Raw genomic sequence first — 12612 nt, 5'->3', positions numbered from 1 at the left:
ATCTAAAATCACATGCTTCCTAAACTGAGGCCTTTAAGGCTTTAGTTAACAGTCCCTGATCAATGTGTGCTTGATCTGTAAGTTCTTCACCTTTTCCCCCCACACACCACCTCCCTGCCCCATTTCTTCTAAGTTTTGAAGGATGAAAACTGTCATTAAAACAGGAGAAGAAATACGCCTTTGTTAGAAGGAACTAGCCACATTTTGGATTATGCTCGTGAACCAGATGCGCCATATGTTTTCCAAACTCCTCATCTATTTCTCCTATCTGTCCAGGTGGTCTATAATACAGTCTATTGACAATATCCCTTTGGTCTCTGCCACAGTTGATCTTCCCTTCAATGCTAGTTATCATTTTTTAATTCCTGAATTTCTTCATTTCAGTAAATATTTTTACTATGTGGATTCATTTCAACTCCTTTTACTGTCCCTTTTACTGTCTTGTTTTTTCCAAATAAAGTATATCCTTCCAGAGCTATATGCAACCATGAGTCTCATTCCACTAATTTTAAGTGAATACCTATGAGGTCCTTTTTGTTTCATTGAGATAACTCATGATACCTGTAACTTTAAGTATTTATATAGAGAGATATAATTCTGTCAAGTCTTCTCGTTTTTGACTCTTTTACCTGAATTTTGCCTGCTTCAAACTTCTGGATATTTTTGATTATTTTGGATAGCTCTTCGCATATTATAATCACATTCTGTCATGTTCAGTCTGTTGAAATGCAGTTGTCTTTGTCTTCTTTCCTGATCAGATTAGATGTATAAGACTCTAGCTAAGTACGTGACTAGGTGTACAGTGAATACAGTAGCTGGACCTAGATGGAGCAGGACCTGAATTCAAATTCAGCCTCATTACTGGATGTGTAGACGTAATGCAAAACACTTAACTTCTTCTTTGGTTTACCTATCTATAAAAGGTAGATAATAACAGCACTTCCCATCTAGGGTTATCATGAGAATAAAATGAGATAATATTTGTAAAGTACTTTATAAACCTAGTTATTAGGATAGATATATTTTATTAAGACTTGTTAGCTACATGCCACTCCTAATTAGGAAGCTATTAGTTTGTAATTAAAGCTGTGATTCTCCAAATTCAGGTCCTGGTACTAAACATCTTCTTAAACATAATGTTCACTTCCCCAATCTACTATTTCTTCTGTTCTGGCCTTTGACTAATAGCAATAATGAAAACCCGCTCTCTGCCCTGGAGGTCTTTCTTCAATTTCTTGCCCAAGACTTTTTATCCCACATTCCTCTTGCTACCACACCTCCACCTCTCACATGAATCATTAGAAGTGGGAAGCAGTCGTCCGGTTTAACAGGTTTTTGGATATTCTTTGCTACCTCCTGGGCACATTCTCCGGGAAGATCTCTTATGACCAAGTCAACAAATATCTGCCTCAGCTGATCTGTACCAGATGAGTTCTCTTCACCTGAGAGTATTAGTTTATCATCATCATCCTCATCACCATTATTATCATCATCATCACAAGGCCAGCAGCTGCTCCCTCTCAAGGTCTAGTTCCTTCGTTTTTTTCCTTCCTTTTTTCCTTCCTCCCTGAGCACCAAGAACTTCCTGTGTGTTTGAGTGCTCATTGATCAAAAATGACTTAATTGTCATTTTTACCTAGAAACAGGGGGGATAGTTAACATCATAGAATTGCAGTATTAGAGGGGATCCTCATTAGTCATTTCATCCATCATTTCCCATTGCATTAATCCTATCTGCGTTGTCCCTGACAAATGGTCATCTCACTAGAGTTTATAGACCTCCAGTGGCAGAGATACACTACTTCTTCTATTGCTTGAGATAGTCATTCCATTTTTGTTCACCCTATCCATTTTATATATATGGATAATGTTAATATACAGAGATGTAGATGGTTTATGTGGGTTTATTTTATATCCTGCAGCTTTGCTAAAGTTGTTAATTATTTTCAGTACTTTTTAGTTGATTCTCTAAATATACTCATCTTCAATGAGAGACAGTTTTGTTTCCTCATTGCCTATTTAATTCCTTCAATTTCTCTTTCTCCTCATTGCCTAACATTTCAAGCACAATATTAAATAATAGTAGTAATCATGTTCATCTTTGTTTTACCTCAAATCTTATTGGGAATGCTTCTAGCTTACATGTGGGTAATGTTTATGTGTGTATACACACACACACACACACACACACACACACATACACAGTACATATTATATACATAAACTGACCCTGGAATCAGGAAAGACCTGAGTTCAAAATCAGCCTCAGATACTTAGCTATATAATCCTGGGCAAGTCTGTGAACCTCTGTTTACCTCAGTTTCCTCAACTTTAAAGTGGGGATAATAATAGTACCTACTTCCCAGAATTGTTGTTTGAGTTTCTAATGTGACAACATATGTAAAACTCTTAGCACAGAGCCTGGCACAGAATGGGCACTATGTAAATGTTATCTGTTATCAGCATTATTGTTTTTCTTTATCCCAAACATTTATCTCTGTTTCTCCTCCTGAGCTTGACATTCTTTTCCCTCCAACCTTTTGGCAGGTAGGAATTCCTTTTTGCCTTGTCATATCCTTTGTCTTTCACCTTTGGCTTTTAACTTTTAATTTTAACTTAATCCTTCTTTCCTTTTATTCTCCCTGATAACACTGAGAGGAGAAAGGCTTTCTTCAAACACTCACACCTCTTTTAGGAGGAAGACCTTATTAATCTTTGAGCAGAGACAACAACAGTTACTTGGCTATGAGAGAAATACAAATATAGCATCATCCATGTGGGTAACTGCAAAAAGGTCCTGGTTTCCCTATATCTTTTTTTTTTTTCTGAGGCAATTGGGGTTAAATGACTTGCTGAGGGTCACACAGCTAAGAAGTGTTAAGTGTGTGAGACCAGGTTTGACCTCAGGTCCTCCTGATTTCAGGGTTGATGCTCTATCCATGGTTTCCCTATAGCTTGAAAATGAAACCCTCTTCGTTCTTTGGAGTACTCTGGTAAATTGCTACTGGGGGATTTCAAGTCCAGAGATATCATTTGTCAGCACCTTGACCCCCACACCTATCTTCTTTTTCCTTAAGTAATCTCTGGCTGACTTACCCATCAGAACTATTGTTTGTGTGTGTGTGTGTGTGTGTGTGTGTGTGTGTGTGTGTTTTGAGACAATCAGAATTAAATGACTACTAGTAACTGTCCGAGGCTGAATTCGAACTCAAGTCCTCTTGGCTCCAGAGGCTGTTGTTTATCCACTGTGCCATTTAACTGCCCCTTTCTTTAGCCTTGTCTTCCTCTTCCTCTTACTTCATTTTTAGTCCCTCTTCTGCTCCTACAAATTCCCAAGTTACTCCAAAATTTCTCTCCCCAGATGAATCTTGTGCATTATTTATAGCTCTGCATCTCCTTTTGCAGTTCCTTTTCTTCTTTGTCATAAGTTACTGTTTGACTCCTTCGGCTGCTCCACCTTCTCCCAGGGAAGCTAAAAGGAGAATTATAACTTTGGGTTACGATTCCATGGGAATTTATGGGTTTCAAAACCAGAGTGTTCCATTTAATCTAGGAGTGTCTTAGAGCTTGAATGCTGGCCCAGAAGCCAAGGCGAGGTAATTGTTGCCATGTGATTGTGCACATTTACTTTACTGAACTGTGAGTTCACCCAGTGATTGAGTATTATGGGATGTGTCAGTAGATCAATGAATATTATCTTCTGGCTGGCTGATACTCATTTACTCATTAACAACACTGCCTCTGTCACGCACAATTCATCGCAAAGTCATCCATACTTGTCAGGAGAGTGTTCTTTGAACATTGCAATCCTGTGATTTATGTCATTGTTGTTAGGACTTGTGTTAATAATAGTGCCATCATCAGAAATCTAAGGACAAAGCGAGGCTGAGGGAGGTGTCGTGGTATAGGAGGAAGCGCACCAAATTCAGAGGCAAAAGCTTTGCATGATGTTCCCATTTATTTTGACCATTTAGCAGTCACTTTCATCTATTAAATGGGGGAGGAGGGAAGATACTTAAGACTATAGAAAGTGGCAACATGACAGAGTATTTCCTAATGTCAAAAATGTAGTAGATACCAAGAAACATACTGGATAGAACACTGGACTTGGAGCTGAGTTCAAATTCTGCCTCAGACACATATTAGTTGTGTGATTTGCCTCAATTTCCTTATCTGTCAAATGAATGCAATATCCTAGGATTGTTGAATGGATAAAATGAAATACTATTTGTAAAATGCTTTGCAAACTTTAACATATAAATATGTTGTTGTTATTAATGGCTATGTCGAGCAATCCCTCAGTTTCCTAGACAATTCATTAAGTCTGTAAGTTGCAGAGAGCATCCAGGGAGGGACTTTACCCTCAAGGACCTTCCCAGGCACAAATCCTAAGCATCTCACAAGATTGTTGTGAAGTTCCATTAAGATCAAACACAAAGGAAGTAGATAGTATAGTAATTCCATTCAGTAATTCAGGAGCATTTCTTACCTACCTGATATGTGCTAGATACTGGGGATCTTGAAATCAAAGATGAAAAGAAGAAAAGATTTTCCCCCAAAATGCTTAGATTTTGCTGAGGGGAAGGAATATCTCCAGGTAAGAAAGTGGTAAACATAAATAGGGACAGAGAAGTTGTGGTGACCAGTGGGAGAATCAGGAAAGATTTTTAGCAGGAGGTGAGATTGTCTAGAGCCCTGAAGGAAAGGAGAGTTCCAAGAGGTGAGGGAGCAGAGTGTCTTAAACATGAGGGCAGAGTGGACACAGGGATGAGGATGGAGGTGAGAGACCGGGTGTCATGTGTAGGGGACAGAACCGGGCTAGCCAGTCTTCCTGGGACATGAGGAGAAATGAAGTGCACTCAGCTTGGAAAGGTGAGGGGCAACCAAATGGTGCAACAATCCAGGTGATAAGTGAAGTGATGAGGACGTGAGCCAGGATGATTGTGGCATTAGTGGAGGCAACAGATGTCAGGGATATTGCTGGGAAGAATCAGTAAGATTTAGCCATTGATTGTGTGTGAGAGTAAGGGAGAGGGAAGGAGCAAAAATCAATTGATCCATGAAGCATTTATTAAATGCCTACTACATACCAGTTACTGTGTATGCAAAACTAAGTGCTGGTGCAAAACTGAAGAGCTGGAAATGACCTCAGACAACATCTAGTCTTTACCTACTGAGGCCCAGGGAGATTAGGTAATTTGGTCAGGACCGCATAGGTAGGTGGGATTTGAACCCAGGTCCTGTGACTCCAGAACCAGAACTCTTTCTACTATTAACTTAAAAGGCACAATATTAATTCTAAAGGAGCTCATTTTCCCCCTGGGATGGCTCTGGGATCTTATTGACATATCACTCCCTCTAGTGGCACAGATTGAAATCCATCCCCATCTTCTCAACCCATCCACCATTTCTCCATGTCCTCCTGCAAATCCCCCACAAGGAGCATCCTCCAATGCATTAGAGTCCATTGTGCAATTGCACTTTTTAAATGTTGCTTGAATGAATGAGAAAAATTAATTTACAAGCATCACCTTCACTTAAAAAAAAAACAATAAAATGCCAGATATTAAAAAAATCCAAATGGACAAAACAGAGAGGTTTAGGAGTTAATGGCTACTTTATAAAGACTTCCACCATGATTTTCGTTTAGTCAGACCCTTTAACCTACTTAAATTCTTTCACAGTAAAAGTTTACATTCAATTTTTGTCATCTCATCCATTAAAGTGAAAGACATTTATGCAAGATCGCTTCTCAGAGTTAAGTCTGCTGAACTTAGATTCAGAAGAAATCTGGGTTTAAATACTGCCTCTGATGCTTACCAGTGATGTGAACATTTACAGATCACTTAACCTGACCTTCAATGCTTTCTTATGCAAAATGGGGATGATGGGAAACTCGTTTTATTGGTTAGAAAGTTGGGGGCAGTCAATGGAGACTTGAATTTAAATCCTGCCCCTGAAAGGTACTTGTTCCTATCTTGAATCACCTAACCTTGTAATGCCCCCAAGCAACTCTCTAGGATTTAAGTTGCAGAGTAGATACTGGTTTAAAAATAGTTCACATGAGGGGCTGCTGGGTGATGCAGTGGATAGAGTATTGGCTCTGGAATATCTGAAAAACCTGAGCTTAAATCCAGTTTCAGATACTTAGTAATTGTGAGACCCTGAGCAAGTCACTTAACCCCAATTGCCTCAAAAAAAAAAAAAAAAGGTCACAGGTACTGGTAAAGGGAGTTTCTTTACCATTGAAATCATTGATTTGTTCCCTTGCTGCCACCTCCTCTGAATTAAACATAAGGATATGTTGATGGTTATTGTACAATTGTGATCCTATTTTTGTGGACCCTATCCCTTTGGTAGAGATTACAGCCTTTCCAACCTTTTCATCTCCACCATTTGTATTTCTCAGCCATGCTTTTAGTTTTGTCCTGATGGGTGACAATGCAATATGTCTGCGTTTATTATTTGTTTAAAATCACTTTTCATTTTTACCTTCATTTACCTTCATGATTTCTTATGAATTCTGAAACCAATTCATAATCTGTGATCAACAAGGGTGTGCAAAGCAGAATGGTCACATAATGATGGGCTTCCTAAATTGATTGAAAGGAGAATTATATGCTGTTTCTCTATCAGTAGGTAGATAGAGAAATGGATAAGTCCTTGCTCCCAGAATCAGAAAGACTTAAGTTCAAGTGCATTATCAGACATTTATTAGCTTGGTAACCCTGAGCAAGTCACTTAATCTCTGTCTGCCTCAGTTTCCTTCACTGTAAAATTACAATGATAATACCTACCTCCCAGGGTTGTTGTGAGCCTCAAATGAGTTAGTATTTGTAAAGTCCTTAAAACACATAGTAGGCACTTAAGAAATTTCTTTTGTTTGCTTTTTAGTAAAGCACCAGGTTATTGTTTCCCTTGACTGATTCTATGGAACTTCTGTATATCCTTGCAGGTGGTTAATAGTGAAAGATTCCTTCTTACTCTACATGAAGCCCGACAGTGGAGCCATCGCATTTGTCCTTTTGGTAGACAAAGAATTCAGCATTAAGATGGGGAAGAAAGAAACCGAAACAAAATATGGGCTCCGGATTGATAATCTTTCCAGGTGAGAGTTTTTGGCTCCTTTCAATATTTCCAAAAATTAATCTCTCACTTGGTCTTTGCATTTTGAAAAGTTTTGGTCTGCTTAGGAATATATGGCATTTACATGAATTGATGTCATTATAATAATGCAAAATTGAAATAGTGGGTGACCTAGAGACAGGAATGACCAAAGGAGCATCCATGTGTCTCACTGATTTTCTCAAAGAGGTCAAAGGTATAGGAGATCCATCATATATTAAGAAATATACAAGAGTTTGGAGACAGGCTGGCATGGATGGGTAATGATTTCACTGAAAGGAATATCAACAATTACAAAGTCAAAATTGGACTTAACATATACTGGATTGCTTGCCATCTAGGGGAAGAGATGGGGGAAAGGAGGAGAAAATCTGAAACACAAGGCTATGCAAGGGTCAATGTTGTCAAGTTATCTGTGCATATGTTTTGAAAATAAAAAGACTTTATTTTAAAAAAATTGGAGTATTTTAATGACATGAGCATGCATTTTTGAGTGAAAATGGACAACACAAAAAGAGAAAGAGATAGGGAGTTGGAGAGAGAACACCTCAAAGCCAGGAAGACCCAGTTTCATGCCCCACTTCTGGCTCATCCTCATTATGTGTCACTAGGAAATTTACTTACCATAGGAAAATAACTTAACCTCTTGGTACCCCCAAGAAATTTTCTAAAACCCTAAGTTGCAGAGAAGGTTCTGACCTACATTAATAGAGAGAATTTCCTCATGGATGGTGGGTGAAATAATTTACAGGTTCATTGCTATCTCACTAAAATATAGGTACTTTGGGAATATTGTGTGACATGTTTAATCCTCAGTCTGCATCTTCAGAATAGAAATTCCATTGTAGAAATGGGACATAGGTCATCATTTATGCCCCTAAACTCTCTTTCTTCTTCCACTTATAGGACACTGATTTTGAAATGTAACAGCTACAGACATGCACGATGGTGGGGTGGAGCCATTGACGAATTTATTCAGAAACACGGTGCCAACTTCCTCAAAGAGCACAGGTTTGGATCTTATGCTGCGATCCAGGAGAATACCTTGGCCAAATGGTAAAGAATTTTCCTTCTAGGTACAGCAGAGATTTTTAACCCAAAGTCCATGATTTCAGGGGGGATCTGTAGATTTGAATGGAGGAAAATATATCTTTATTTTGAATAATCTCATTATAATTAACATTTTTCCACTATAAATGTAGGCAACACACCACAACAATATTAGTAGAACTTTTGACTTTGTAACAAATAGAAATCACAGATGTTTTCATATGGCATTACATTTGTTGCAAGTCATTACTTTGAAATTGCTATAGTTATTAGACCCACTGTTGAATGACAGATGATCATAGTCTTCCTTTCTGTAGATTGCATTTCAGTCTAATTGGTTTCATTTGTAATCCTGTATATTTTATTTAATGAGATTAAAGACATTATTCTGAGAAGGGGTCCCTAAATTTTCCCAGATACACTAAGAGATTAGGAATCTCTAATCTATGGCTTTCTTTCTTTAGTATTCTACAATATAATTAGAATAATGAAATAGATTAATATTATATTAATTAATTATGCATGATTATAATTAATAATAAATAATAATTAACATAAATAATGTGCTCTTTTAAAATTTAGAGCTGTTTTTTTTTCCTTTTTTTTTTTTGAAAAAAAATTGCCATCATGTGAAAGAATGGGCTGAAATGAGTTTTCTTAAGTACCTTAAGAATTTTTTTTCCAGTAGATGAGTTTATAATGAGTTTTCAGTCTTGCAAGTTGAGCTCTGAACTTTCAGTCATATAGAAAATAAACAGGACTTTTCCTCTTTGGTACATTAGGGAATCAGTGTGGTAGGATGAAAAAGACCATTATAGGATTTACACTTAGAGGGCCTAGGTTCAAAACCTGCATCATTTAGCTCAGTGATCTTGAATAAATTCCCTCAAACTCTCTTGAGACTTGGTTTCCTCATCTGTGAGAGAGACTAGATGGCCTCTTCCTGGCCAAAGTCTATTAACCTATAAATATTCAAAGGATTTACTTGCAAGTTAATTTTCCTTTAATAACAAATCACATTTAGGTTGCATTTGTTTTCCTTACCCACTCATTAATAGCCATTAATGGTTATTGTAAAGTATTAGAAGAAAAGCTTTCTGTGGTTTCATGCTGAGAACTGGGACCCTCCCCTTTAGTGGTCAATGACTTGCCTCCAGAGCTGTAAGACAATCAGCTCCATTAGGAAGTCATCCTTGGAGTCTCCCAAAATTATTGTTAGTAATACTCTATTTTACATGAATTTTAAATGATCACTTTTTATAAAAGGATCAAGGCAGTATTTTTAAACTCAGGACTCAGAAATAAAAGAGAGGACACAGGCAGGACAACCTAGGTCCAAGACCTTCTTCCAGCATTTAACTAGCTAAATTTGACAGTGGGGAAAGTAATTTAATTTTTTTCTTATTTAACATGAATATGAAAAAGCCTGTAGTACTTCTCCCACAGTTATGAGGATAAGACAGGATAAGGATAAATAAAGACCTCTTTAGATCTACCTGCTACATAGAAATGTTATTTCTTCATGTTGTCTGTCCTTGAACCATTTAAGGAGAATGGATTACTTTACTGCACTCATTAAGGCAGAGAGAGAAGTATGGAATTTTCCAGTTATGTTTATTGGTTACATCAAACCGTTGGTTGTTTTCACTAATCCTAGCAATATGCAGCTACAGGGTTGAATTTTAGAATTAGGGAGACTGGGATTCAAATTCTTCTTTTGATTGATTCTGTATGGCTGGTCAAGTCACTTAGGTGCTCTGGGTAAATCTCTAAGACTATAAGGTCCAGACTTAAGAGTTGTCAATATCTGTTAATGTAAAGCTATCAAGAGCATGATTTGTTCATTTACATCTGGTAGAGGGATCTCTATAGTGGGAATATATTTTTTTTTACACTGATGAAATCACAGATCTGAAATGGAAAGAAATAAATTAGAGATTTGTTTTTCTTTTTGGTGAATTAAAAAAATACTTATTTGTTTTTGCAGGTATGTGAATGCAAAAGGGTATTTTGAAGACATTGCAAATGCCATGGAAGAAGCCAAAGAAGAGATTTTCATCACGGATTGGTGGTTAGTAATCACAAGTGGGGATCTGGTCCAAAGGTCTCCCTATTCTATGCTTCCCACAATGTGGAGCCCTGTGCAAAAGACTTACACTATGGAAACTAACATCGCAACCAGATGGTTTGGCAGGGGTCCGAACCAACTCACAGCTCAAGCCTCCAGTCAAAGACCTTTTCAGAAAACTTGGCATCCAGGCAGGGCCTTAATATCTTCAACTTGGAGATTTCTTTTTCTGTTGAAAGACGCCCAACTGTTTACTTCAGTGAGGACGGCAGGGCCCAGTGGGTGTGTGATTGTTCATTGCCAAAGCCTTCAGTTGGCCCTCCCTCTGATTTCTTGGGACTTTGATGCTAGCTGCAGCACACACAGCCCTCTGAGCCTTGTTTCTTGGATGATGCCATAGTTACATTTGTGAGTCATCAGTAGAAATGTCAGCTAGAATAATTGGGACTAGAACTAAATAGGATGGGTTTTTTTCTTCCTTAGCTTTAAATTAAGCTTGGGCTTTCTGACATCTGTTTAAAGTCTGTGATAATTCCCAATAAAAATTAGTGGTTGAAATCTTGAATTGAAATCCTATTCAAAAAGTAGGAAAATATAGTTCTGGAGTTTTTATATTTTGACTTGGGCTCCCTCCTACCTGTCTTTGCAGCCAAAATCCATAGGACAAATCAAAAAGCCATCTTGGAATTATTCAGACATAACAAATGTTGTTATTTTCCTTCTAAGAACTCATTTTCCTGGCAGTCTCTCTTAGACTGTTTCTTCCAAAAGCACATTAAAAGCAATGGGAAACCATATGCATGAAGTGGGAAAATGCTACTTTAATGTAGGCAATATAATACAATCAGATATAGAACAGTACAATACAACCTCATGCCATACATAGAAAACTGAAAACAAAGCAATACAGTGTAATACAACATAGGAACAACTAGCTTAATGATATTGAAGATTTTTAAGAACAATCATTAAATCAAAAAGCATTTATTAAATGCCTATTATGTAGCAAGCTCTAACAGTCCCTGCTGTCAAGGGAAGACAAAACAAAGTATGTAAACCGATGTTTACAAATATTTACTATTTTGTAAATGCAATATACGTGTATGTAAAATACATGATATAAAATACATTCACTGTATGGTGGATACAGTGCAGAGACAGACCTCAGTTCAAATCTGTCAATTTGACTGAATTGTAGAATTAATATAGCACTTTAAGATTTGCAAATTACTTTTCATTTATTATCTTCTGTGGGCTTACGAGTTTAGCTAGGTCCCAGTCAGTGCTTATAATGAATCCCCTGTAGAAATCACACATATTCAAATTTCATCATTCAAAGATATGATTCTGCAAAATATGGTCATTGGTTCCAAACCAATGACAGTATGCAGCACAACTTTGAATAATGCTAACCCTTTAAGGGATTATTTATTCTCCTAATTGGGACCTAGCTGTATTACAGGTGACAATGTTATCTCATCTTACAGATAAAAAGACCTAAGATTCGGATATATGTTGCACATGGTCATAATCAGCAAGTATCAGGAGTAGAAGGTTCAAATCTGACCCTCTTTTCAGTAGGAGGACCCTTTTTCTCAATTGTTTTTAACTTCATGCCTCACCCACATAACATCCCCACCTAGTATGTAAATGGTTAGCTCTGGCTTTTGTTTGATTGTCAAAATAAAATTTTAAAGTCAGAAGTCTGTACAAAAAAAGAATTCCATATTTAGGAGCCAATTCTTTTTTTTTTTTTTTTTAATACTTCTTAAAAAGCAAGATCCAGACATGAATGAGACACTAGCTATAATTGCTGCCATTAAAAACTCATTTCTTTGCTTTCTGAAAAAGAATAATATCTTTTTTTGACCCTTCAGAAAAAAGGCTAAATTCTCAGCTTCTTAGGTATCTGAAGAGACAGGGTGTTAAATGTTTTCTCTCCTGTCTACCTTCAAATGAGTAATGACTCTGAGACTGATATCTGGTAAAAACATACTCTGAAATAAAAGCTGCTTCCCTCATTTTTTGAGGGGAAAATCACTCAGCTCTTCTCATTCCCAATTCCCTTACTTATAAAATGGGGATAAGAAAATGGGAATAGATAATTAATTTCCAGAGTTGTGAGGATTGAATGAAGTAACATATGGAAAATTCTTTGCAGATCTTAAAGTGATATGTTGGCTGTTAGAAGCAATAGCAGCATGATTGTTACTATTGTTTGGTATCCATGATAGTTGCTCCCCACTCTTAAAAGTCTGTCTAGTCATTAAAATAGTCGAGTAGCAATTATTCTAGGCACTATAGACCAACTTCTATTATATAAAATCCCATTATAAAGTGTAATATGGAGTCTAATAATGAAGCAATAA

At 37.1% G+C, this 12612-nt stretch overlaps 1 protein-coding gene and 1 long non-coding RNA gene across 2 annotated transcripts in view; one reads left to right on the top strand and one right to left on the bottom strand.

Annotated features, from left to right (window-relative positions):
- PLD1 (phospholipase D1) overlaps positions 1 to 12612 on the top strand; it is a 201881-nt gene that overhangs the window by 89020 nt on the left and 100249 nt on the right. The window contains exons 9-11 of the mRNA XM_051983176.1: positions 6956 to 7108; positions 8032 to 8181; positions 10163 to 10246. Of these exons, the coding sequence (XP_051839136.1) occupies positions 6956 to 7108; positions 8032 to 8181; positions 10163 to 10246 (387 nt within the window). The remainder of the gene's footprint in view (positions 1 to 6955; positions 7109 to 8031; positions 8182 to 10162; positions 10247 to 12612) is intronic.
- LOC127552876 (uncharacterized) lies at positions 8075 to 10700 on the bottom strand. Its single transcript, XR_007951601.1, has 2 exons — positions 10332 to 10700; positions 8075 to 8247 (listed from the first exon to the last, which is right to left on the bottom strand). It is a non-coding gene; the product is annotated as an uncharacterized LOC127552876 (long non-coding RNA).

This window comes from Antechinus flavipes, chromosome 3, assembly GCF_016432865.1.
Source record: "Antechinus flavipes isolate AdamAnt ecotype Samford, QLD, Australia chromosome 3, AdamAnt_v2, whole genome shotgun sequence".
Classification (NCBI taxonomy): domain Eukaryota; kingdom Metazoa; phylum Chordata; class Mammalia; order Dasyuromorphia; family Dasyuridae; genus Antechinus; species Antechinus flavipes.
Note: the sequence above shows the minus strand (reverse complement) of the source record. Positions and strands in the feature narration are given on the sequence as shown.